Genomic DNA, 27,470 nt, shown 5'->3' on the forward strand with positions numbered 1-27,470 from the left:
CCCCGAGCAACTGCAGTATAGTCCTCCCTGGTGATGGCCCCTCCCTTCCATTGGGTGTGCGCCTCCCTTTTAGCTAGAAGACATTCCCGGATGCTTTTGGTGAGCCATGGGGGCTTTTGTGCCCTCCTGCCCCCTTTGATCCGTACCTCGATACAGTGCTTATTCTAAGTATATAGTTACAGAACCATATTGGTTGAACAGCATATAACCTGCACACTGTGTATAAGTATTCTATTAGACCCAGGTTTGCTTATTGTCCCAAGCACAGGAATAGAAGCTGGGGGCTCCTTTGTTTTAATTCTGCTTTGGTTACTTCTTCTAGTTGTGGCCTTGGGCAAATCATTTAATTTCTCTGCATCTCAGGCTCCATCTAGATGATAATACTGATGTTGACCCAATTTACAGGGTGTTGTAAGAGTTAATTTGCTAATGTGTGCAAATCTCTTTGAATCTAAAAGCACAATATAACATTCTGAGAATATTACAAACGTATAAATTAATTCAAAACTAAACTTTTTATTATATGTGCATACAGCAAAGGAAGAAAGGGCTCTAATCCCTTAGGTGGGAATCTAAGCTCCAATATAGTACAGTACAAATAGTTAGTTTATAAGCAATTTTATTTTCCAAATTCTCCACCTTCTGGCTTGTCTGCTGAACTCTTCTTTTTAATTATACATTGATTATACATATAACAGCTTGCTATGCTTTGCAGTTCCATTTCCTAATGACTTTGAATCCATTTAGAAGTTCAGTTAGAAAAAGGGTTAACAAGACTGGTAGAAGGATAAGTTTAGTAGTATTAATGGTATGTATAATACCAAATCACTCTGGGAAGTGAATGATTTCATAACTCCTGGCAGGAATGTGGAAAATCCACATAGCTTGACACTTGTCTGAAGTTTCAGATTCATCCCACACAGACAGCACATAGTGAGACTTACACGGCTGGTGCCCTCTGAATGGGTTCAAAATTAAAAGGTGTATCAGGCGAATTCAGAAACTGACTGCGGCCATCGGGAGCTGTTGCTGACAAGGGGGCACAGAATCAGGACAGCTGCTAAGTTTTCGAGTTTAATCATCAGTGAAGAGCAAGGTGGCTGTGCACTTAGGATATTCAGCAACCTATTTTTTCAAAGAGGTCATCACGTTTTCTCCTCCATAACTTCAATGGGGAAAGAGAATGAAGGAGACTCAAAGTAGTCCACGTATTTCCCCTGAACAAAGACTTTCACTTTTAAAGAATTTAGCATTAAGTAAGAGACCCCTTATGAAAACCCAGCTGGTAAGGATATTTTGATTTCACTTTGACATGAAAGTCTCTCTCAGGAAAACTCACTTCTGCAGTCTGAAGAAGGGTGTTTGTACCCGAAAGCTTGCAAAGAAGAATTTTTCCAACTATTTTAGTTGGTCTATTAAAAGATATTGGATTTACCCAAAGAATCTTGTCAGGAAAAACTGAGCATTTGTTGAATTTGTGTCTCCATTTGCTGGAATCTGCAGGAGGTAATATATCCGGAGGAATATCTTGATGGTGTTTACTGCAGGTTTTAAGTGATTAAAGCTTAATTTATGGATTCTTGGAAGGTAGCAATGACAATTCCACAGAATTAGAAAGTGTTATTTGAATAAATGCTGGGAGCAGCAACTTCAGAACTAACCTCAAACCCTCTTGTTTTTCCAAGAATTTTGCATTTCTTGTAAGATCTTTATAGAATGTTGGTTCTTTTTGCTTCAGAGACAGCAAGCTTCGCAGAAGTCTCTAATACTGTAGAACAGTGCACCAAAAAAGAAAGTTTGTGACAAAGAGCTTCAGCTCCAACAGAGACTCTGGGAACAGCAAGTGCTTTTGAGTGCTCTCTAATACACCTCAACATTAATATGACTGGGACCGGACACCGCAATGATGCCCATTACATTGAGATTGGCAGCAAATCACCAAACAATGGCATTTTCACCGATGATCATGAATCAGACTCTGGGTTTCTGACCGCTGTCTGGGCTTCAATCCAGACTCCCACCTCTGGTGACTGCATCAGCCATCCGGACCTCTGTGCCAATGAAGTGCTCCATATCACAAGACATCTCAGAAACATTGATGGGAAATTCAGGAATTTCCGGGAGCTTTTTCAAAAAGAAGGTAAGTGTCTAAAAATGTATTTCCTACATGAGAGGCTGGCATGAGAGTTAATGCCATTCTAAATCTGGAGAGACAGCTCTGGTCTAGTGAGGGCTGCCTGCCTTCATTGTTTTACGTAAACTGAGTAGTAAATGCTCTTTACTTCCGAGCTTACATAAAACAATGAAGGTAGGCAGCCCTCACAATGCTTGAGCCAAGTTTTTATTCCCTGCTTTCCTTGTTTATGCAGTTGCTTAATTCAACATCTTGATTTGCATGTAATTAACTACACACACAATCAGGAGACAGCTGATGAAGCTCTGTACCTGGTTTACTAACAAGTAGGATTCCTTGATCCCACCCTACATAGGGATAGATAGTACTAGACAAAGCACTTTTTGTTTTTGCTAAGTGGCAAAATGACTGTTTAATGGCTCATAACATCAACATCTTTGACATCAGCATCCCTCCTCCTCCTAATGAGACAAGACTTCCTTTTTCTGGAGCTGCCTTGATGTCCAAAGCCCTTCTTTTCTATGTCTTTCATTCACTGTCTTGCATTTGAAAGCTTATCTAACTTTATCCCAACTACATGGTTCGTCCAATAAAAATAAAAAATATCACCCCAAGAAATTCTTGCCTTTCACTGCCAAAGAAATGCAGGCTTTCACAGTAATTCGATGGGAAGGAGGTAGCATATCCACATTCTGCTGCTGAATGCAATTTCCATAGGAAAAAATACAACAGGTGACCCCTGTGAACTACACAAAACTGGGGAGCAACGTAAGATTGTTTCTATACTGGTTCTGGCATGGCTGAAGGGAATGCCCCTCTCCATCTGGTTTTGTCCTGGATGGGCTTTTCAATGAGAGAGTTGAGATGCATCAGTGGAGAAAAGTCCCAGGAATGAGAGCCAAAGGCCTGTGAGGAGTGGTATCAATGGTAGAGTTCAATGCTGTTTAAATAAAATCCTGTAATTACATTGCACATAAAGCTGTATAGAGATATGTTTTGGACTGCCACATTCCTGTGGCAGAGAGAAGGAAGATTCACCACTTGTATCAACAAGGTAGAAGATTAATTTAGAAGTACAGGTATGGGCAAGAATGCAGCAACAAGTCTTTAAAAAAATAAGCCCCTGAAATTCCATCACAAATAACTACGGTCAAATGGGAGAAACAGAGCAGATATATGAACAAGTAGGAAAAGCTGGTTTAAGTGACCTGTGGTTAGGCATTTCCTGGCTCCATCCCAGTAGTGCATGTGGGTTTTGCATGAAAAAGAAATGCTTCAGCCTGAGATCCTAATTTGCTTCTGTTTTGCATGCTACTTGTGTGCCAGTTTCCCATCATAGGGACTTCAGCTCAGTCTGGATGGTAGGGGATGCTTAAGAGGATGAGAAAGAATGTTATTTCATGTGGTCAAACAACAGAGGTCCATTTTTTCCTTTTTTCTTTTAATTTTAGGACCAGTTGTTTCAGGTCCTGTTGAAGCCAAACTGGTAGACTTACTACAAGCTATCTCTTCCCTCCTATACAAGTATCCTGCTTTGAACAGTGAAGTCATCCAGCCTGCCACAGCAGCCCTCATCAACAGTGTGAATGGTAAATCCCTAAATATCATTTGTTGTCTGGACTGTGGCAGCAAAACCACTCAAAATAAGCCACTCTGATTACACAGAGCTCTGCACAGGCAGAAGCAGGTATCAGTGCCTAATACTGCAGATATTGTAAAGCAGGAAATAATTGAATGTAATGAATGTTTATTTATATGAAAAGCTCATGTTTAAGGGAGACCTTACTGCTAAACCTTCTAAAAATAGGACTGTTCAGAGCAAAGGCATGTGCTCTCTGTTTAATTTGGCTGTCATCCTGCAATTGTCACTATCTTCCAACATCAAAGAGGTATTATGATTAAACCCAGGAAACTGGCAACCTCCTCAGTGTCCTGGCCCAAACTCTAACTTGCAAGGTCTTCTAGGAGTGGCTGATACCCAATATTAGCACCAGTTGTGATGGATTCTGTGTCCTAACAGATGCTCACTACACCCCACATGATTCAGTTCAGTTTAGATCATGGCAGCTCAGGCTACTGTTGGTATATAGTAATTTCTGTATCAAGTAGGAATGGAATCCAAACCCCAGCCTTCTATGCTATAGGGAAAGAGCCAGAACCCCATTTCATTTCAGGCAAATATGCTTTCCTTGAAATATAAAGATTTAAAAATCTAATTGAAGACAAAGAACCCATCATTCCTCTATATCCTATCTGAAAAAAAAGCCCAGAGTTCAGGAAAACTTGTGGAAGAACATACCTAGACTCCTGGCAGTCCCAGGTGAACTTTTAGTATCAGGCCAGAGATAATGATTTTTTTGTTGCAAGCCTTTATCACATCTGTGGTATCGATGTCTTTAAATAGTTTGCTCTCAATTGATAACATTGCCAGTCCTGTATATGCGTAATATTAAAACATTTTTTTGCAATTGTAAATTTTTTTTCATTTTTGGGGTCCCTTTCTGTCTGGGCCCCGGACAGCCACCTGGTTCACCCATGCCTGTGTCTGGGTCTGGTTCCTAAGGAGCAAAGGCTACTCATAGCAGCTCTAAGAAGGGAAAGTCTAGTAACTAAATAACAGCTTTGAGCGGTGACTGTTCTTCCCTACCACATCCAAAAAGGACTGCCCCCCTTGAAAAACATTCCAAGGAAAGATATGTGATAATTTTGCCCCACCCACAAAATGAGGAATAGGTTGTTTACATCAAGACCTTAAATACCCAGGGGGGATGGATAAGTATCTACCAAAATCTCTGTAGCATATTGTATTGTGAAAGGAGGAGCTTGTCCATTTCTAAAGAATTCCTGTACCTCCTTTTTGTGATGCTTTGGGCTCAAAGGAATTTTATGACTTTATTTTCTGTGCTTTTATAAATATAAATTGAGAGAATGAAATATAAAACAAGAAAGTCTTAATGAGTATTTAGAAGCATGGGGCTGGGGTAATGATTCTCAACCAAGGTGCTGCAACAACCTAGGGTCCTTGAGAGCCTTTCAAGGGTTCTGTGGGATGCCACACAATGTTAGCACTGTTAGGTTCTAAGAGTGATAAATTCACAAGATAAACTCAGAGATTTCAAATAGGAATCCACAGCCTTAAAGATATTCTGGTCTGATGTGGTCTTTCTTATTCTTTGCAACAGAAACATTGCTCTATTATTTTTCTCTAGTCAAAAAACAAGTGAAAACTAAGAGCTGTCATTTTCCAGTCTAACAAGGGTTCCTCAAGTCTAAAAAGTTTGAGAACCACTGGGTTGGAGAGTCAGGACTTCCGGGTTCTGTGCCAGGTTGAAGTAATGGATAGCTCGCTTTCCTATTCTGATGTACCTTAGCCACTTCCTGCAGAGTTCATTGCTTCTGGGCGGTTTAGATTTCTCAAGGGAATACTCCCTGATTCATTCTACATTCTTCAAACCTGAGCTGTATTGAGAATGAAAATCCAATAGTCAGTCACAGTTTCTCCTCTCATTTGTGCTGCTCTTGCTGGAACACTGTTCCTCCTTTCTGAAAAGCAAATGACTGTAAAGGGCTGTTCTTGATAATTCCCTGTCACTCCCTGCTTCTGTCTGGTAACTGCCATGTAGAAGTTAATCAAAGGCTGAAGAACCTGTCAACTCAGAATGGATGTACTGAGTCCAGCTGCTTCTGCAGTCCTGTAGATATTAGGGATATGCCTGATTTGCAAGTTTAATTTCAATCTTTACTGAAGCTCAGTGCATGTGGATCCAGGGTTTTGGTGTAGACCCACCTATAGGAGTGTTTTGTTTCTCTCCTGTTACAGTAATGCAAGCTCAGAAATAGCACCTTGGTCCAGACACATCATGTTCAGTTTCCTTGGCATCTGTATCCACTAGTTTGTATGTTTTAAAGAATTTATTTGGAAAAATCTTATTACTCAGTGAGTCTAAGATTGACGTTGACATGGGGAGGTACACAGAAACTGCTAGGTGTGGAAGGCGGAAATAAACTGACAGCAAGTGAGTCAGTGCACTGACTTCTCCCACTGAGTGTATAAGATAGGAGAGGAAATCAGGGATTTCAGATACTGTGGAATGACATGTCTGATGAGTAATTAATGAACATCAACTGGGATGGGTACAATGGACCCTGGTCAAGTAAAGTTAGAATCATAGAAATTCAACTAATAATCCAAATAACAGTCCAAATTTGGATGCAGTGAAGTCCAAGACTCTAAACTGAATAATTTACTGGAGATTGGACTGTGGGAAATCATCACATTCAAAGAATGAGGAGCTGTGATGTTTAACTCAGATTACAAATTCTGTATAAACTTGTATTGTGCACTGTCTTACATGGTATGATGCAATTTAATTGGATTCAAGAGCATCCTAACTCCTAAATTACATATTTCTATAATACAAAGATCTCCTTCTGGGTTACAGCCCATATAGTGCCTAAGGTTTGTTTGCATTTATCTGTTATATCACACTGCAACCAGTTGGTTATAAACATCTCTACACAGCATAAAACACTTCTATGGCACTTTCTATCTGTTAGTATTGAAGTCCTATACAAAGCTGGTAGCGGTAATTATCCTCATTTAGTAAAGGGGAACTGAGGCACAGAGAGGTTTAATGGAGTCATACAGAATTTCAGAGGCAACATTGGAAATGTATCTCAGCTCTATACTTCCACCATACTGTACTACCTCTGTCTGAAGTCAAAAGACTTTCAAAGCAGCAACTCAGAACTTAGAACATTAATAGGATGTGAATACTACTCGATTTTCTCTGTTTGTTTGCTTTATTTACTGGGGAAAAATGGACAATGGGTCTAAAACTAGTTAGTTCTGGATTTTAATCTGAATAAGCACAGGACTTATTGCCACCAAAAACAGAAAGTGGAATCGCACCATTGTGGCTGCTTTTGCAGCTGTGCTGTTGTTTTTAGGCAAAGAAAGGAGAAAACATATTCTGTGAAGAAAGGTTACTCTCCATTAAGTGAAAATAAGAACAACGGGAAAGTGAAAATAACCTGCAGGCTACTTGGCAACAATGCATCTCTAAGCAAGCTACCATCCTTGAGAGGACAGCAGAAGGGAAGAAGGAAGCCAGCAGCATAGGGTCCAAGGGTCTTAGGAGGGAAAGAAATGAGCCATTTCAATTGGAGGTGGTGCAAGGCCTGATTCCAAACACTCTCCCAATGCAGAGAGTGTCTGAATATACATGTGGAGGTTTGTGCCTGTCTGGGAGGATGATGCTTATTGAGTAATGCACACACATCCCACAAGGCACATCCTAACTTGTCAACTAGCTCTACGTTTTTTAGCTGGAGAGGGCTGTTCTGCTTCTCTTACATGTAGTGGTCTAAATCCGCTGTCTCTGGCATAGAAGTGGTGTTACCGAGAGGAAATGTAGGCCCAAAACATCACCAGAGAATGTATCTTTCAGTACTAGTGGAAAACCTATCCCCAAGCCCAAATAAACACATCAGACACTTGCCTCCCTGTGTAATGGACACAAAACCATTCTTTCCCTTCGTTCCATCTGATTTTCCACACCTCCTGATGAAATTCACATTTCACACAAAAACAATAACTTGGAAACTTTGGGTGCCTGTACACAAGCCAGGAGGCTGCTCTGATACACTGTAATTACAATGCGTTGAAGCAGACTTGATTGAGTCTGCTGGAGCATGGTTCCTTAAGGACATGATCCTTGGTGCACAGAAGTTGCCCGTACCTGTAGGCAAAAAAGGTGGGACAGGGGCTGGGAGGCCATCTTGGCTCAATAGGGAAGTCACAGATCTTCTGAAAAAGAAAAGGGAGGCTTACTGATGATGGAAGCTAGGAATAGGCCCCAAGGAAAACTACATAAGATTGGCCCACACCTGTAGGAAGCAGATTGGAAAAGCAAAGGCAGTGACCAAATTCAGGTTAGCAACCAAAATCAAGGACAAAAAGAAGTCCTTTTATAAGTATGTAGGTAACAGGAGGAAAACCAGTGGAAGCATGGGACCACTGCTCAGTGCATCTGGATGTTTGATCATTGACACCAAGAAGGAAACTGAACTCCTAAATGAGTACTTCGCATCTGTATTCCACCAGTCTAAGAGTGATAGCCTGCCCAATGCAAATATGACACAGAGTAGTCACAGTAGGGACGATCACCTACCAACAGTCAATGCAGAACTGGTGGAAGAACAGTTAGAGAAGCTGGTTATCTGTAAGTCAGCAGGACTGCATGAACTCCATCCAAAAGTGCTGAAGGAACTAGCCACAGTCATCACAAGACCGCTGGCGAACCTCTTTGAGAATTCATGGCACTCAGGAGAGATCCCAGAAGACTGGAAGAGGGCCAATGTTGTGCCCATCTTCAAGAAGGGGAGGAGAGAGGACCCAGGGAATTACAAGCTGATCAGACTGACCTCAATCCTAGGAAAAATCCTCAAAACGTTTCTCAAAGAGTCCATATGCAATAAGCTAATAAGGCAAAATTCTGAATGACAGCCACACAGTTTTGTCATGAGTAGGTCATGTCTGACTAACCTCATCTCCTTCTACAACCAGGTTGCTCACCACCTAGATAAGGGAGATGAAGTCAACATCATTTACTTGGACTTTAGGAAGGCCTTTGACCTGATGTCCCATGAGGCTCTCAAGGTAAATCTAGGGGACTACAGGCTCAACAATTCAATGGTCAGATGGATGGGAAACTGGCTGCAGGGTCAGACCTAGAGAATGCTAATAAATGGGTCTGTGTTGACCTGGCAGAAGGTAGCCAGTGTGGTCCCCCAGGGTTCGGTACTTGGGCAAGTGCTTTTCAAGATCTTCACCAATGATCTGGATGTGGGGGTGAAAAATACACTAGCAAAGTTCACCGATGACACTAAGCTGTGGGGAAGTGCTGCCACGCCTCAATGTCGACAGATGATCCAGGTGGACCTAGAGAGATGAGTTAGATAGGTGGACCAGAACCAGATGCTGTTCAACGCTGAGAAGTATAAAGTGCTCCATCTGGGGTGGAAAAATCCACAACAAACGTACAGGTTTGGTGGTGCTACGCTAGCTAGTACCATGTCCAAAAGGGACCTGGGGGTCATAATTACCCATAAAATGAATATGAGCCACCAGTATGATGCTACAGTTAGCAGAGCAAACAATATGCTGGTACGCATCAACCGATGCATCTCAAGCAAAACTAAGGAAGTTATTCTCCCACTCTACTCAGCATTGGTGAGGCTGCAGCTGAAGTACCACTTCAAGAAGGATGTGGAGAAGCCTGAGAGTCCAGAGAAGAGCTACTCGTATGATTAGAGGCCTGAAGAGCAAGCCATATGAAGACAGGCTGACAGATATGGGACTGTTCAGCCTAGAAAAGAGAAGACTTTGGGGGGATTTGGTGGCCGTGGCAGCTTACAAATATATCAGGAGGGAGCATCAGGGGCTAGGCGAACAACTATTCACCCGAAGTGCCCCAGGGGAAAACCAGGAACAACGGTCATAAACTCCTAGAAGGTTTCAGTCTGGATATAAGGAAAAACTTCTTCATGGTTCATGTGACCAGACTCTGGAATAGACTCCCAGTGTGGTTGGTGCAGGCACCTACCCTGGAGATCTTCAACAGGAGACTGGTCGTACACCTTGCTGGGGTCATTTGACTCCAGCAGTCTTTCCTGCCCAGAGCAGGGGGGCTGGACCCGATAATCTCATGCAGTCCCTTCTACCCTAAACTTCTGTGAATCTGTGGTAATTACTGCACTCCAGCCAGCCTCTGTGTCTCGTGTATCAGCATCCCCGTGCTTCTAAATGGCAGTTTGATGATCTTTAGCTAAAGCACCGCTACCACCATTTTGAAGTGCAGGGACACTGATACACGAGACACTTCAGGTTCTTTAATTAAAGCGGCCCCCAGAGCACATGTACTTTGGGCCTTAATCTACCTGTGGTAATTACCGCACTGCAGCTAGGCTTCCCTTGCAGTCTACCTGGTGTACTCTGGTGATCCAATAATGTTTTACACTCTGTTTGCACTATGTAAATGGTGCCATGAGAAGCAGGACAATGGAACAAGATACCATTTGGAAGTACTGGGCCAAACCAATCCCTGATGTAACTGTAATTGAATTGTTCTCAGTGGTATTACAACATGGCTTACTTTGGTCCAGAGCAATTTCTGTTCATCTTTTCTTCCTTTTAAAACACTTTCACTATTGTGGAATTCCAATAATTTCAGTAGAATTTTGTGAAATTTTACATAATAGTCACATCAGCTTGATAAATGTCAGGGCAAAGGGTAAGATTCACGTTATGTAATTTAAAAAAGCAGCATTTATAATGGAAGTGACACCTCAACCGTAACTCTAGTCTGTTTTAGTTCAATAATATGTTCCTGACTCTCTGTAGACTGAACATGTGACAGAACAGCAAGTTCTATGCTGTGGTTTCAATGTGGCCACGGAGATGGTAGTGTAAACTGCAGTGAGATCTTTTGCAGAAAATATTTTATTTCATTAATCCTAGCCATCAACAGACAGCAGCAAATACGAAATAGTTCTTCTTGATGTGTTCTGTGAGCCACAAAAACTCTGGTGTGCTCATAACAGCTGTCTAAGTCCAGCATGGTATGTTGCCCCTTCGACTGTGGACTGAGCCTTCTCACTCAAGACAAAGCAATGAGAGAAAGAGATCATAAGATCAAGTCAGAATAAGGAAGAAGGATGATGACTTAAAAGGAAATGTAATGCTGTGTGTTCACAGTTCTGCATTTTCAACCACAGAAATTTCTTGTCAACAACAGTCACCCAGAGCTCTCTGCCAATAAGCTTTCTGCCTATGTCTGCATGATACCCTTTTATGCCTGTCCAGAAACAGCCACAAGAACAGAAATGTGCTCCATCACAGAGCCTACTGATATGATGCAGTCTAGAAAAGTGCTCCATCACATAAGGAGCATTTCTCCAGCTCATGGTATAAAGCAGAGAAAGGGCTCATTCTAGGATTACTCGTGGGAGCTGGTAATAAACCTCACAACCCCAGATGTCTACATTTCAGCTCAATTCATATTAATGGGGAGAACTAACAGTCAGGGGATTTGTCATTTTGATTCAAACACAATTGAAACTGGAGGCTGAAGTTATAACCAATTTTATTTCTCCAGTCACATAAAGTAAACTACCATTTCTTTTAAAAATAATTATTATTTAGTGAGGAAGACTGAACTACATTACTGCTGAGTATGAAGGACCAGTTTATGCTGTGAGTGTGGTTTACCTGATTTTTACAAGTGTTCACCTTAAAAACACTTTATATAATGACCAGTAACTGCAAGGGAAACTGTAAAAGTTCATCCTGCTGAAAAGCTATACACGACAAGTTTCCTACTCATTGTAGGACTGACCTACAGCTTTTGAACTAAATGTGTGTTGATTCAAATCAAGACTGGATATCTTTTTAAAAGGTACATTCCAGATAAACAGTACACTGTTGGATTTCATGCTTCCAATCTGAGAAACCTTCTGATGGGTCTTCAGGATACAGACTGAGGCAGGTAGCAGATTGTGGTATGTGATGAGCTAGAGGGACCAGGAGCCGGTTTTAGAAAAGCCTTGGTTACATTTAGGTTTTGCGAAGTTTATACAGGCATACCTCGTTTTATTGTGCTTCGCTTTATTGCGCTTTGCAGATATTGCGTTTTTTACAAATTGAGGCAAGACCCTCCACCAGCAAAAAGATTACGAATCGCTGAAGGCTCAGATAGTGGTTAGCATTTTTTAGCAATAAAGTATTTTTTAATTAAGGTATGTACATTGTTTTTTTAGACATAATGCTATTGCACACTTAATAGACTACAGTATAGTGTAAACATAACTTTTATATGCACTGGGAAACCAAAAAATTCGTGTGACTCGCTTTATTGCAATATTCGCTTTATTGTGGTGGTCTGGAACCGAACCCGCAATATCTCCGAGGTATGCCTGTATCTGAAATAGCTGTGCGCTTGAGTCAATTTTTTCCAGACCACAGAAACATTAAATAGAAGGGTTAAGAGTTATTTTGCTCCATTTCTACTCTTCGTCTTTTACTCTCAGTTTTAAATCAGTTCCTTTTCCGAGCCATGCTTAGGTTTGCTATTCTCTAATAACTGTTGCTTCCTGGTGCTTTACTGAAATGAATTTAGAAGTTTCTTGCAAAGCAGTGTCCATGTTCCAGGTGCACTATCTATCTTTGCTACACTATTCAGAGGGAGGAGGGGAACCCAGCGTCCCTGGAAGCATCATAGAAGGCCCATCATTTGTGTGTGTGTGTGTACATCAGAAGTTTGAAACTGGGTTGTTTTCCAAGGGAGATAGTGAATACTACTTGTACAAGACATTGAAATAATGGGTGCTTGTTCTGCTCTGGGACGCTGCAGGCACTGAAGGCAACAGAACTTTAAATTGGGCCTTCCCTTCTTTTTATTTACAGAGAGAGATAGCTAAATGTATGCAAATTGTATGATCAAACAAATTACGCTAAGCACAGTTTCCTTACACGGAAATGTGTCTGCAGGAAACAGATTGGTTAAGGCAGCTGCACTCACAGACCAATTCACTCAGGCAAGTCTTCTTAGTATGCGACTCCTATGGGACTCTCTTGGCTAACCTGCTACCATCTGAACTGGTCAAGGATTTGTGTTTTTCTCAATCTGGCTGCAATTCAAAGCAGTGTAAACTGGGATCCTGCTACTTTCAGACCAAAACACTGAAGATTCAGCCATGGGAGACCCTGAACCAAATGGTATGTGTTGGTTTTGAAATAATCATTTAAATTGTTAATAAAGGTAACCTCTTTTGAGCATGAGATAGCCTTTCCTGACAACCTTAGAACTACCTAGCAGGCTGTGCATGCAATCTGTCAGTAGTCTAATAATAGTTCTTTTTGGCTTTGGCTTTTCATGAAGACCCTAGCTGTTTAATGTACCTTACTGCATCTTTTTTCTCTCTGCCAGACAAAATTGATGATGAATCCTGATTAGTTTGTTCTAGAAGCTATGAAGTAAGAAAACAGAATGTCAAACTTTCTTTATGAGGAGTTACAGGCTGCAGTGTTCTCTGTAAGAAAATGGAAACATTTCCTGTCTTACACTGTGCTGCCACTTGTATTTCTCTGGTTGACGTTCCTCAAACCTTTTATTTTGTTGTTATGCATTTTTAGGAAACATTTTTCCTTCACAAGATGCTTCATAGTTAGATAGAGCTAAAGTTCAAAAGGAAGCATTAGGACATCTATAATATGCTGAAAGCTAGACTAGTTTTTGCCCTGGTACTAAAGCATTTTATTATGAAGATTAAACTGTTGTGTGCCCCAGGCAGAGAACAAGAGCAGCTTCACTGCCTAGTGTCCATGGCTCTTGCAATGGCAAGGAATTCACTGGGTGAAATTGGTCCATATGACCCCAGCAGGCAAACTGTACCCCCGGCTGGACAGAGGGGAAGAAACTACCTGCTGATTAGATTTGGGAAAAATTTCCTTCCCATCCACAAATCTGGTGATTGACTATGATGAGCATGTGAATATGACCCACCAGGGACCCATCTGTAACTGTGGCCACTCTCTAATGCTTCAAAGGAAGGTGAAAAACATCACAGAATATCTTTAACCGGTGGGGAAAATCATTCCTTCCTGACCCGTCTGGGTGACCATCTGAAGCAAGAGATTTGAGGTTGAGGTGTAGCTGCAAGAGTGGCAGCCACGTGGGGGGCAGTGCAGGCAATTTTGTTCTCCCCACATCCATGATGGCAGCTTACACAGTGGGGCTCAGAGACTGGTAGAATCCAGGGCCATAATGGATCACCACAACCATCTACCCCACCCAACCACCTCCGCATACAGGTCACAGAATTTCTCCCAAAAGCTGTATTAAAGCAATATCTAATATCCTTAAAAAGAGTCCAAACAATAGTGAACCTACCACCTCCCCCTGTAAGGTGTTCTATTGTTTGATTATTCTCACTACTAGGGAGCTAAATATTTTTCACTAAGTATTTTTCCCCACTAAGTATTTCAGTCAACATTAGATGACAAACTAGCATTATTCCATACAACTAAAAGCCTGATAGAATAATTTAGGAGGGAAATGGGGTCTAGTGATTGAAGTATGAGACCAGGAGTCAGGACTTCTGGATTCTAATATAATATCTGCTGCAGCTGACTGTGTCTAACTTAAAGTACTGGGCTCATCTGTCTGTAAGGAAGCTTAGCTGTTTTCAGACCTGGGATAATTAAAGTGACCATAGATATTGGGAGACATGATGGGGAGACCCCAGGTACATCACTGGGATGAGGAACGGGAGAGAATTGTAACTCTGAGCTCATTATAATTGAAGTTTTGATATTGTTGACAGTGCTCCAGATACTGCAAATTACCATGTTACCTGCACTTTTGACCAGGATTGCCTTCCCTTGAACTTTCAAATCTTCTCTGTATTACACCCAAGAATGACTAGCAATTTGGGACCTCAGAGTAGTCTCAAAAAAGGTCTGTCTGTCCTTTAGGGCCAGTGTCAAATTTAGAACCACCCAGTTTTTCTCTATATCATTCTCATGTCAGGTTCCCCTCCTCTTTCTGAGAAAGTCTGGCCTTACCAGTCCTCTATTTCCTGCCAAACATGGGTACATATTTGGTTCAGTGTATAGTTCTGATCTCCTCAAGAATTAAGCAACTTAAAACCTAATTTTGTTTTAGGTCTGTGGTTCCACTCAAGTAGGTGGACAACATGAGAAAGGCATTGATCATAGAGACAGGTAGAAAATGGTCTTGTTTCTGTGCAACAGCTTGGTTCTGACAATTGCAGAGGCTGTTCTGAAATCCTTTCTAAAACCCACATGTCTCAAGGAGCCAGAGACCTTGTACTTTAAACATATATCCTGTTCCTGCTGCCTTTGTCACCCATCTGAATTCCAACTCAGGCTTCTTCTCTCTCTCCAAATGTGCAGCTTGAGCAGCCTTCTGTGATATTAACAGTAGGAGAATGAGGCATTACAAGATGGCTAAGATTGAGTAGGAGGGAGAATTTCATACAAGGGCAGCAGGACTCAAGAAAGAGTCTTGGACAAGTTTGATCTAATTTGGGTCAAACTGCAGTAGCCAAAAGTGTATTTCTGTTGCTACTGTGGCTTTACCTTGTCATCATATGAAGGAGGGATTTAGTTTCCATAGCTGTTCAAAAGATGAACATGAACTGAGCCTTGAGAACAAGGGCTCTGGTAGTCAGAAGCTCTGCATATGCTCACACCAGTTGTGCTAACTCTGCTTCATTATTTGACAAAAGGAGATGTGATCTGGTAGGAAAGGTCAGTACCAAGAATGGAAAGAGAAGGAGGCACCCTTGGGAATTCCTGAAGCAGGCCTAAGGGTCTGATGTTGTGGAAGGCAAGAGCCAAACTGAGATGGCAAAGGCCCTAGGCTTGGTGTTATTCGTTTGCCCCATTACACAGTCCCATGGCTGAAAGGGAAGTGATGCTTTTGCCACTCTGCTGCTACTACTAAAAATATCCATGATGTACTTTACACCCACTACTGTGAAAACCTGCCTTCCCCACAACTATAGCAAAAGGAAAAAGCTAATCAATTGGCCTTTTACAGGGTAGATGTGTATCAAGCAACCCTGTGTCTTATTTTATCCATCAAGGCCTGTGTAGCTATGGATATTCGGTCAGCTTTGACTCTGGCATCAGCCTTACACAGTGGTGCCTTTTCACTGGTGTGTATCTCTGTTGCTGCTGGTGGAAGGATTTCATTACTGCTCCATCACTGTGATTAAGAAGGAAATCAGGGAGAACTTTTAAAGACAGGGTATAAAAACTTGGTTAAACTGATCAGTAAAGTGGATACAAAATGGAAACATTTGCAATATGCTTTTGTCAAGTATATTTCCTGTTTTTAAAGTCCAGTCCATATTGACATAAAAGCCAGAGACATTTGAAGTAGATCTAGACAGAGGTTGCTGGCAACTTGTCAGCAATTCTACTTTGACCTTCTGCATCAGGTATGAAGGACCCTTCCAACCCCATACATGTATTTAACATTTCCACGAAGCTCCTTATTGCACTATGATTCAAAGAGAGATTTAAGGGAGAAACCACCTATCCTCACAACCTCCCTCTGACAGCATAAGCTTAGGACACTCCAAAGGGCCCAAGGAGCAGGACAGGCTACAACTCTCATGTCTCTGCGTTATCCTGAAGACAAGGGCTGTTAGCCATGGTGAGTATACTGCACCCCATGAAGGAGCAGAGGAACAGATACGTTTCCTCTGCACGCTGGGTAATTCACATAGGCAGAATTGTGCTTGCTGCACAGAATTCCCCAGGGGCAGCATGGTGTTCTGTGATGCACCAACTGTGCACAGCAACATTTACAGAGAAGCTACTTGCACTTGAAAATATGCATCGTTCAGCAGTGACTACCACCAGAGGCCAGGTGTACCTTGAGCTGAATGAAACAACAAGCTTGACTTTTCCATCTAGTACCAGTGACTGATACTTGCAAGTGCTTGTTCACTGACAGCGATTCAACTACCAGTGAAGCAACTCTTGATTTGGGTCAACCACATCCTGTTTCCTGGAATATCAGGGGACAAAAAAAAAAAAAAAGAGCGAAGGTTTCTTTTGTTGATACAATGTAGGCCTACTTCTGTTTTCTAAAAAGTCTGTAGTTACTTTCCTGACCTGAGTCAATTCAGTTTCTGTCCTCAGTCACAAATGAGTAAAACTGAGTAGAAAGCAAGACTTAGTGCAACGCACAGCTCAAGTAAAGCTTCCTGGTCACCACCACCCTGTGTTTCTGCAATTTCTGGAAGCTTATGCTTCAGCTTTTGGAAAAATTTATTGCTGTATTTTTCAATACTTTGCGTGTGGAGACATGCACATTCTATACTTTATATACATGAAAAATGATATGTGCTATAAAAAGAGGCAAATACTTTAGATGATAAAACACAGTATCACCATAATTAAGCCTATGTGATATTGAGAAATGGTTACTGTGAACAACATATTGCAACATTGGGGAATGTGCGTTGTTCAAGCAATGGACAACTTCTGCAACTGAGCTCTGCCCCTGACCCTAGTTCCTCATCACAGCACTTCCTGCTACCCCAGCACACATAGCTATGCATTTGCACATTACAAATCCATGCACATGTGCATGCATGCACACGCACACACGCACTCTCACTCAGCCTAAGCACATTACAAATGATCTGCAGCACCCACTACAACAGTACACCTGAGTTTCTTTCTAAGTAGAGGTTAATCACTTATTCAATACAAAAATAGTGTAGAAAGACACTATTGGGTGCATCTACATGTGCGCTTTACTGTGGAGTTGACTAATTAGCTCCACAGTAAAGCATCATCATCTACATACATGCGCTGGTATTAGGGCACAGAAAATGAACTCTGCTCTGTTGGGGACAGTATTATGGTGAGTTAAGTGTGAAGAAACACACATGTAGATGGTGACAGGGGCTGGCTGGGGCATGAGGGGGCTAAAGTTTGGGGGCTGCTTGCCACCTAGCCACACAGCTCCACAGGTTATGCACCCTTGTGCCCCAGCCATCCCCTCTGCCACCTAATGCCACCACCCAGGGTCCAGGGCTAACCACCTGAGCCTGCTGCCAGCCTGGGGCTATTCCACCCCACCTCTTAAGTGCTGCTGTTCCATGCACACGTGTAGACACTATGCCTGGAAAGAGTTAACTCCAGCACAAACAGCTCCAAAGTTTATTGCACCATACTAAATTCACATGTAGATGTACCCACTGTGTAGTTGATGGCCTCTACTAAAAGGAGTTTTTGCAAATTTAGCCACCTGACGTTGGGCCTGACCCCCAGCCCTTTGAAATCAGTAGAAAGTTTCCCATTGACATCAGGGACTTTGGATCTCTTTTATTACCTGGAGTTTCTACCATGGAGCTCTGCCAGATTCTCTGTTTTACCATTTGTATTACGGTTTGCCACTTTCCTGATCATTCCCTCTTAGTTTGGTCATGCTCTGTGCATTGGGCATGATCCAAAGCCCACTGTAATCCCTGGAAAGACTCTTTTGACATCAGTGGACACTGGATTAGGTTTATTAGGATTTCTCACTGAAACTATCTCTCTCTCCTACTCACCTCTAGGTCTCAACAATCCTGTGAAAGGGTCTGAAAATAGGAAGCGATACAGTGACATCTTCGGGTGTTTGGATGCCTTAGAAATTTCACTCGGAAATGGGTATGTACAGAAATGGGATGGAATTAGCTTGGGGCTTCACACCTCTGTATCTGTTCTTTCCTTTTCTTCCTTTAAGAGCATTTATACATTCATTGTATATATACTTATATATTTTGTTACTCATTATCTCAATTTCTCATTAAGGGCTTTTAGATTTGGAAAACCTTCAGAGCCCCTTCCATACTCCAGATCAGAGATCTTCTGCCCATTGTCTGGGTTACTTTATTACATTTTGCCTATTTTCTGTGCTAATCATTCAGCTTCAGTCTTTCTGAATGCTAGAGCATCTTACTAGAAAGAGGATATTTTCAGGAATTGTTTAATTTACACCAATGACAGTGGCAGCAGAATATGGCTCACTATTTGTATTGTACAAAACAATAATATAATGTACAATGTATTTTGCTGTAATTCCTACAGACCACTCAGGTTCAAGGCCCATTGTCCTAGATAATGTACTGGTATTAGCAAAGATTATACAAAAGTCCCTGCCCCTCTCAGTCTTAATCCACACATACACACTTTGTGAGCTTATTAGAGGCTAATTTCCAAAGCAGATGTACAGAGGAGGAAGAACACAGATAATCATTACTGCTTTGTAACATATGAAATGATAAATGAAAGGGACTGATAATAAAACACATAATGGCTGGTAGTGTATTAAAGTTAAACAGATAACATTTCAGTGATGGCAGAGGACTTATTCAGATTTTGTTTATCCTGTTCATAATAAATTTAGAGATAAATGCAGGCAGCTACAAGTACCTTCAGCTGGTTATGCAATGGCTAAAAGGTGCATGAAAGCACTGCTTTTTATAACTCATGTGCTCTTAGTTGCATCCGTAAAACCTACAGAAGTCATCGTATAAAAGATTTGGAACTGGGCACCTAGCTTTGTAATAACTGCTTCCAATGGGTAAAAAATTAGATCATATATATTTGAACTCAACCAGATCAACTCAGCTTTAACTCTTTCTCCTCTTCATACTCTGCAGTTAAAGCCCTAGTCATACACTTTGCAGCTTCTAAAACACCTCTACTTATTATTATTTAATTGGTTCATTTATTTTACAGGGCAGCTGACATGTTCATTAGTGACATTGACAGCCCTCGCACCACTGACCTGACCTCAGAGACAGAGACATCTCCGGTAGGACAAGAGCGAGACCCCACTTCAATGAAGAGATTAATAACTCCCTTTGCTGAAATAAATGCTGCTTGTTTTGGCAGCGAGTATCTGACTAGAAGGTTATATCTCTCATCTACAGAGAAAGCAAGAGACACTAGTGTGTTCAGATACAATAGTGATAATAGTACTATAAGAGCCTGTACAGAAGAAAGGATAAGAACTGGGGCTTGTCTTATTTTTTTTCAGTTAACCTGAAGAGAAGAGACAGTGCTTCATGTGAACTTTCAAACATATGTAATTTAGATTGATTCTTGCTAATTAAAGAAGAGTAATTCAAATGAGAATCACTGGGTCATGTTCTGTGCTCTGTGTTATATAAAAGATCAGACAAGATGCCAGTATAGCCACCTCAAACTATTTAACAATTGTGTGCCAGTCTAAAGAATGAAATTGGCTTAAAATGGAGGGATTTTTTTTCTAATAAATCTTAATTTGGAAACTTGAGTCTTTTGGTTACATACACTCATTCTCATTCACTACAGCCAAAAAAGCTAGTAACTTCTTTGTTTTCCTTTGGGAATCAAAGATTCTCAAGTAATTTTGTGACTTCAGAAGAGCCATATTGAATATTTGGAGAGTTAGCAACATTTGAAGATAGCAAATCCTTTCCAATCTAAATCTCTGTGTATCTGTATTAGAAATGTCCTTCATACTTTTGTTCATGGTCGAGTCTTATGCTGTGCCCTGCCCCGTTCTGTCACATTTTGGCAATCACCCCAACTACAGAAGGTTTCCTAGATAGGAAAAAGCGGAATCCAAGATTAGCTCTCAGTAACTTTCTCTAAACAGCTTGACACTTGAAGTTCTGACCTGTTTTTCCTCTTTGTTTTACAGAAAAATGAAATTTTATGCAGAAGCAAAAGTAACTCAGAGGGAAAGGTGCAGACAGACATCTCAGGTAACTTAAGAAAAGTAAAATAAGACACACAGATAATCCAAGAATAACAGATACATATTCTGGCATCTGTGTTTGTACACTCCCACTAACAAAAATGTGTCTTTCAGATGTCACCATGACACAGTCCAGCAGAGATGCATACATTTCATTATGGTCTGTTTAAATTAAAAATCTTGCCAAGCTCCTTGTGTACACATCTTCACCTGTTATTGCCCTAGTATCCTATTAAACTACATTCTAACATTGGTTTTGACTTTTGAGCTTCAAGAGTTTAATTACAATAAGCATCTGCCTGTTTTGTGTATAATAAATATTGTCTAATAAATACAATAATAAATAATATTGTATAATAAATATTTGCCCCTTAATGCAACTAAGACCCTGCTCTTGATATGCTGTTGTTGCTCATGTGGGAGAGACTTGGTGCCATATCTGTCAATGGCATCATGCGATTCAATATAAAACCACATCTTGCTTCTGGTAGACTTTACATTATCATAAACATAAGCCATTTTGCAAGCTGTTGGAACTGTCATTTTTTTCCTTGAAATTTTTTTAGTCTCAAATCAGTGAAATGGGTAATTCTATCTCAGGCTATCCAAGGAAAGGAAGGACACAGTAACTGCAGGTCAGCATATCAAGCATTGAGACACCATCACACAAAGGGATCCAGTCTCTAATTACAAAATAAGCTTCATAAAAATGTCCATTTTAAAACATTTTACTGGAGACCAAATAAGCTTAAATTGCCTAAAACTCATAGAGCTCTTCTGGGGAGATGATGTATTGCCATGAGATCAGCTATTATCCTCTTGGAGTTCATTTTCTACAGCTATTATCCGAGATGGCACAAGATATCAGAGAGACTCAAGTTTTTACCACACTTGGGGAGCCTCTGCCCACCGAAGCTCTTATGAATCTGAATTTATTTTTGCAGTTGAAGAAGCTGATGAGATGCTGATAAAATGTGAAGGTGGTGTGGAATATGCCCTTGAATATGCCAAAATGTGGTGTAAATATGTCAAAGAGCTGCTCTTTTGGATTGACAAACGCCTGAATTATGGTGAGTCCCTTTAGTGGAGTCCATAGTCAGCTCAGGGCAACAGGCCAGCTCTGAGTTGGTGCACTCTGCTAGGGTGGGACTTTACAAAGCCAGCAGCAGGGTGACTGTAGACAGTAGTGGATGCAAATATACTACTGAGTAGGTTAAAAGCTCATCTGCTAACTCTTCTAATCAGATAGATATAAAGGTAAAGATTCACATTCTCAGTAGCCAAAACTAGATTTGTGTGTGTGTGTCCTGAAACATTTCTTAGAATTCTGCTAGGATGACTGATTCACACATTGCAGCAACTGTTTGGGGGAGATGTGTTCCCTGCCAGGGAAATATAGAGTTTAACCTGTTCTTCCCTTTCACAGAAATAGAGTTTGCCAAAAGCATTGTGAAGATAGCAGAATCAGGCCGACATGCCATTAGGCATCAGGTACAATTTATTCGGAATATTCTTTCTTTCACGGCTTTCCCTGTACATGGAGATAATTGTTCCACTCCATAAAACACCCATGGAGCTCTGTTTTGAATCATGCTAAGGTCTATAGAGTATGATTTCCAATTCTTTAGAAGCAAGGAAGGCACTTCAGGGAAGTTCAGTAGTTTGCTGGAGGCAAGACGAAATAAGGGGATTAAGAACATTCTAAATGCCAAATAGTGAAACTAAATCAGATCCATCGTCCTTCCAATACAGTATCTCCGGTCTCTGACAACAGACAGAATCAAATGTTTCTGAGGAAGGCACCAGAAACCTTGCAACAGGCTAATGTGGGGTATTCTCTCTTCCTGTGGCAAGAGGGAAGTTTAGTAGGAGTCAATTTCATCTTGACTCCTACTAAAGTCTCAAAGCATGAACTTTTTGTCCCTTGCAGAACTTTTTTAAATTGTCCACTCAGCATTGGGACAATTCCTTTTTATATATTCCTACATATGATAACAAAAGGAGCAAAAGTCATCTTAGTTTATAGACCACTGGCATCCGACTGATTTAGCCTCATGCTGCACTCTGCCCTGATCTTGACCCTGTGTCACAGAGATCCGCCACCCCAATCCAGCCTCACATCATCTGCCTACTGGATCCAGCCACACACCACACACCACTCCGATTCGGCCCCACACTAGCTCAGTCCAGCTGTGTGCTTCCCACCTACTGGATCTGACCATATGCTGGCATGATCTGTTGTGCACAGCTATGTTATCCAGCTTGTGGAGCTCCCTATGGGTCTGGAAATTTGGCAGCAGGGAAGCAGCAATCAACACTGCCACTGCTCTTCTTCTGCCAAGCTTTTGGATCTGAGGGGGGCCGCACAAGCAGATGATACAGCTCCACGGGCTAGATCTGATCCATGAGTTTCAGCACCCCTGCTCTAGATAAAGGAATGAATTTGTATTATGTCAAAGGATCACAATAGAGAATAAAAGCTCCTTTGCTACTTTGTGATGTACAGGATCTGAAATGCCTACCACTGATGTAATCAATGTGGATGATCATTTTTGTTTATAATGAGAAAAATCTCTTTGATTGGTGATTGGTGATTGTCTAGTATTTTATATACATATTCTCTCTCCACAGTGTGACATGCCTCTCCAGTTGCTTTACAACAGCGTCATGGACTATGACATAAAGGCTGGGGGTACAGCCACTGACACTGTAGTGCAGCTACAGTTGAGAGAATACTACCAGGTAGAGTATTTCCTGCTTTGGTTGGACAGCTTCACTGCAGTGGTTAGGCAAGGGAGCAGCCAGAATAGCTCAAGAGCCCATTAATCTGATTGAAAGTAAAGGGAGGAAAATTCACATCTAGCTTCAGAAAAAATGAAATTACCCCCAGGAATGCAGTATCCTGAGAAGTTTAGTATTTGATGTTACAATCTCAGCCACCCAATGATTCTTCCTACCTTAACAAGAGCTGGTGCTGTCATCAGAACCTGGCTCTTCCTGCTTTCCTGTTCAGAGCATCCATAATGAAGCTTGGCTGATTCAGGTAGACAGGTATTGGCAAATGAGCCAGAAATCAGCATGTCCTCCTTACCAAGTGGATGTTCCCTTTACTAAGGAACTGTCCATGTTGTTCTGTAAGTTCCTGCAAGAGCACAAGCCTAGAGCCACTTAGGGCCTTTTTACAGTCATGTTCCAGAGCAGAACACATTGCAATCCAATCCTGCCCAGTCTTCCATGCTTGCAGAGGCTGTCCCTGCTCTACTGAGCAGGAAAGATGCAGGAGGCAGTGCACATGCTCTGTAGAGCAGGCAGCTTCACCCCACAGAGGTTATAGGCCCAGATCTTTGGAACTAGGTGCCTGTACACGTGCGGGATGCCTGCTCCAATTAGTTACAATTAGAATACGTTGAAGCAAACTTGATTGGAGCATTCTAATTGGAATGCTCTAGCAGCCTTGCTGTCACATATATTCAGTGCCCCTGCATTTCAAAATGGCAGCAGGGGTACTTTAACTGAAGCTTGTCGAACAAGCTTTAGCTAAAGCACCTCTGCCACTATTTTGAAGTGTGGGATGCTGAATACATGAGACACTATAGGCATTTTAATCAGAGCAGCTCCTCAAGGCGTCCCCCCCACTCTCCCACCCTGGAACATGTGCACTGTCGCTATTCAAGCCATCTACAATGGAGAGGTGACATGGTCTGCTTTAGGTTGCAAGTGCAGTTGTAGAGTAGCTCAAGGATGAGGGTTTCTGGCTTCTCAGTAACTCACATGGTGCCCAGCTAAGTTCTTTAGGGTGGAGGTAGAACTGGTGCTGCAGACTTACCCTTGTTATAGTGTTGGGCAACACAGAGTAATCTAGTTTCATTAAACTTTCTGGTGGGTGCATGAAAAGCAGATGCAATGGCTACTATTAACCTAATCAAGCTGCCCCACGAACAGAGGCAAGGTTAGCATCCTGATTGAAGCCAATTGGACATTTTATGCCAAAATCATTTTCATCAGAAAATGCCAATTTAATTAGACTTCGAGGGAAAGTATCAGTTCAACAGAGCTTTCTTCCAGAATGTTTCTCAAGCCCAGCCTGTAATTTCTATTCAAAACCTGATTCAGAACAGGGAGCCTATAGGCTGGATAAACGCTGGGTTCATAACTACTGGGTTACTGGCTGTTCTGGATGCTGCTGTCCATGGTTTGTCATGGAAAATTTCAAGAAGTATTGGGTTTGACCTAATGCAGAACTCGAAAACTTCTGAAATCTTGAAAAATTTGGGGGAATGGGAAAATTTTTCCCATCTAGGTCTAATCCTAAAAAGGCTCCTTAAGCACCACCAGCCTTTGTAGACCAGGGCAAAGGACCATGACTGGAGCACAAAAATATTAGGGACACTTCTTGGGTCTATCTTCTGTGACCTCCTGTCTAAGACAAGCCATAGGACTTCAGTCAGAGGTCTGTGCTAAGCCCAGAAGCTTGTGACAGAGATAGTATGTAGTCATATAATTTTCACTTGCACTGTTATTTCCTTGCAGCCTCTTACAGCCAAGAGGAATGAAATTGAAAAGTGGCGGAAAGAATTTAAGGATCAATGGACAAAAGAACAGAAGAGAATGGTAAGAGCCCTGGAGATGGCAGGCTATGAGAGAGCCACATGCTTATGTCTGGCAGAATAATGAGAATGCCAGGCCTGTGAGAGCACACAGTAAAAAGTGCGAACAGCATCCTGACTAGGACTGCTTTTTCCTGCCCCACACTGCCCTATTGGTAAAGGCAGGAAAGCACTTGCTACATCCCCATGCAAAGATCATACAGAAAGGCAGTATACCCCAGGTTAATCTCTTTTCCACTAGCTCCCCTTAAAAGAGGTGAGGAACCCTGTGACAGCCCCCAACAGGATCATCAAGAGAATCCCCTGCCAATTAACTATGTGGAAAACACTTCTGATTAGCCACATGCAAGGGAAAATCATGCCCCAGTTTTCTAGTTCTTAGGGCTCAAAGGCACATCTACACATCACCCTGTGGTGATATTGTTACTGCACCATGCTTTAGTAATTCCTTTTGGAAAAGCAGATGCAATGGCTACCTATTAACTTTTTGGAAGTACTAAAGGATGTTGCGGTAACTGCCCATACTGCACCATATGGATGGCGCAGAGTTATTTTTAGTCATCACTTTGCCGTAGCAGCATGCTAAAACAGGGGAGCGCACCACTACAGTAAATTAGCTGCCAGTGACATGTAGATGCACGTGGTCACTACATTGCTGTAGTGCATTGCTATGGCAAGGTAGCGCAATATGTAGATATGCCCCAAAAAAACTTTCTGAATATCTCCTAGTGCAGCAATGTCTGCCTGAATTTGCAAAGAACACAAAACAACTCTGACACCTAACAATAATGATCATGAACATGTGTATAAGTAGCTGAAGGTCTAAAACAAGGATGGTGAGTTAGGGCAATGGGACTAGAAAAGGAAATTAGCAGGTACTGAAATCTGTTCCCAATAGTCAATGTTGTAAGCAATACTGGTGTACAGCGTCACTTTTCCTGCTGATTCCTAGCTGTACGGGAATGAAGGTAGGCATGTGTGTGACCCCCAGCAGCAGTGGTCTCCCTCCAGCCTGATGATGTGTCCTAAGTAAGCTCTTTGTCCAATTACAGAATGATTCCTTATCATCCTTGCGCAAGTCCCGTCTGCACTACACACAGCGCTGTGAGGAGCTGGAGAAAGCCAAATCACTGAGTGCCAAGGCAGAGGATGAGTACCAGAACATGGCTGCAACTCACTCTGTCAGTGCCAACAAGCAGCTGGAGAAACGGCGCCGGTCTCGTGAGGAAGCACAAGCAAAGGTAACTGTCATGAATCACAGAGCTCTCTCTCTTGCTCACTCATGGAGAAAATGTCACCATGCCATCATGGACACTTTTCATTTGCCAAAACTTGTTCTACGGTAAATAAAATATTGGTAACATTTTCAGTTTAAAATGGAATGACAGCAATTTGGGAAATACCATACATTAGTTTGTTTCACTAGGTTTACATTTTCATCCAGCTCTAGCATCAGTGCTTTGACCTTAAGATTTCCTGGTGTGACAATAAGCTAAGACCTGCCTGGGTAGCAGCCCAATCCCTATCACAGATACTAAATAATGCTTGTTGAAGTGCCTGGGGTCTGCAGACATGGCAGTGACCACTCTAGTCTCTAGATTTATCTTAGGAGCATAAGGTGAACTCTGTTCAGAATGTAGCAGCAGTCCTGGGACTTACCATGTACCAGCACTAAGAAGCCCATAACCTCCAGCTTGGTCTGGCTCCTATCTCACTTGACAATCCCATTCATGGCTGCTCTGTGATCTGCATTTTCATCATTCTCAGGGTGAGGATGCCTGGCACTGGCTTCTGTTTCATTCTGTGTTTACCTGCCCCCAGGTTCAGGAAACTGAAACTACTTACAAGACATGCATCACCGATGCCAACTTTCGCCGGCAGGAACTGGAAAAGGTGCGAGAGAGGATTGTCTCCCACATACGGAAACTTATTTACCAAGGAGATGAGGTGCTAACCCGGGTAAGTAGGAGACAACAGCTATGCAACCTCCCTCTATCTCAGACACAGAGGAGCTGCTATTTGGGTCAGGTCTCCCTGGTCCGTCTCTGCTTTACTGGTAATTATCTTACATGTGGCTGTCCACAGGAGACATCGGGTCATATTCCAGACATCTGTTAAGCATTCAGCACTAGCTTTACAAAGAGTAGCACTCAATATACCTAGCAATTACAACCACAAATCTCCTACTGCATTGGAGAGTCTCTGGCTTATGGCTGAACAACTGATGGTTGATACAAAAACCTGAGATCAGGATGCAGGGTCAGAACCAGTGGGAAAAACTCATGCTGTAATTAACTTGGCACAGGGTAGGCAAAGTTCTCTCTTGGTTGCCAAAGGAGTCCCTATTGGTTCTCATACTAGAATTACATTTCCTTCAGCAGCTAGGGGTGG

The 27,470-nt window shown here is 41.9% G+C and overlaps 1 protein-coding gene across 2 annotated transcripts in view; it reads left to right on the forward strand.

Moving 5' to 3' along the window:
• The first annotated feature begins 1,398 nt into the window (after positions 1–1,398).
• GMIP (GEM interacting protein) overlaps positions 1,399–27,470 on the forward strand; it is a 36,931-nt gene continuing 10,859 nt past the window's right edge. Inside the window, exons 1-11 of one of the 2 annotated variants that reach the window (XM_019513731.1) lie at positions 1,399–2,140; positions 3,586–3,723; positions 18,299–18,392; positions 19,467–19,542; positions 20,416–20,479; positions 21,417–21,542; positions 21,899–21,963; positions 23,104–23,214; positions 25,003–25,083; positions 26,132–26,320; positions 26,901–27,038. In XM_019513731.1, the coding sequence (XP_019369276.1) occupies positions 1,882–2,140; positions 3,586–3,723; positions 18,299–18,392; positions 19,467–19,542; positions 20,416–20,479; positions 21,417–21,542; positions 21,899–21,963; positions 23,104–23,214; positions 25,003–25,083; positions 26,132–26,320; positions 26,901–27,038 (1,341 nt within the window). In that variant the 5' untranslated portion in view covers positions 1,399–1,881. Of the gene's footprint in view, positions 2,141–3,585; positions 3,724–12,507; positions 12,912–18,298; positions 18,393–19,466; positions 19,543–20,415; positions 20,480–21,416; positions 21,543–21,898; positions 21,964–23,103; positions 23,215–25,002; positions 25,084–26,131; positions 26,321–26,900; positions 27,039–27,470 lie in introns of those variants that run through there. The other variant, XM_019513739.1, reaches the window with a different exon arrangement.

Source organism: Gavialis gangeticus, unplaced genomic scaffold, assembly GCF_001723915.1.
Source record: "Gavialis gangeticus isolate Ggan-Ray unplaced genomic scaffold, GavGan_comp1, whole genome shotgun sequence".
Lineage (NCBI taxonomy): Eukaryota > Metazoa > Chordata > Crocodylia > Gavialidae > Gavialis > Gavialis gangeticus.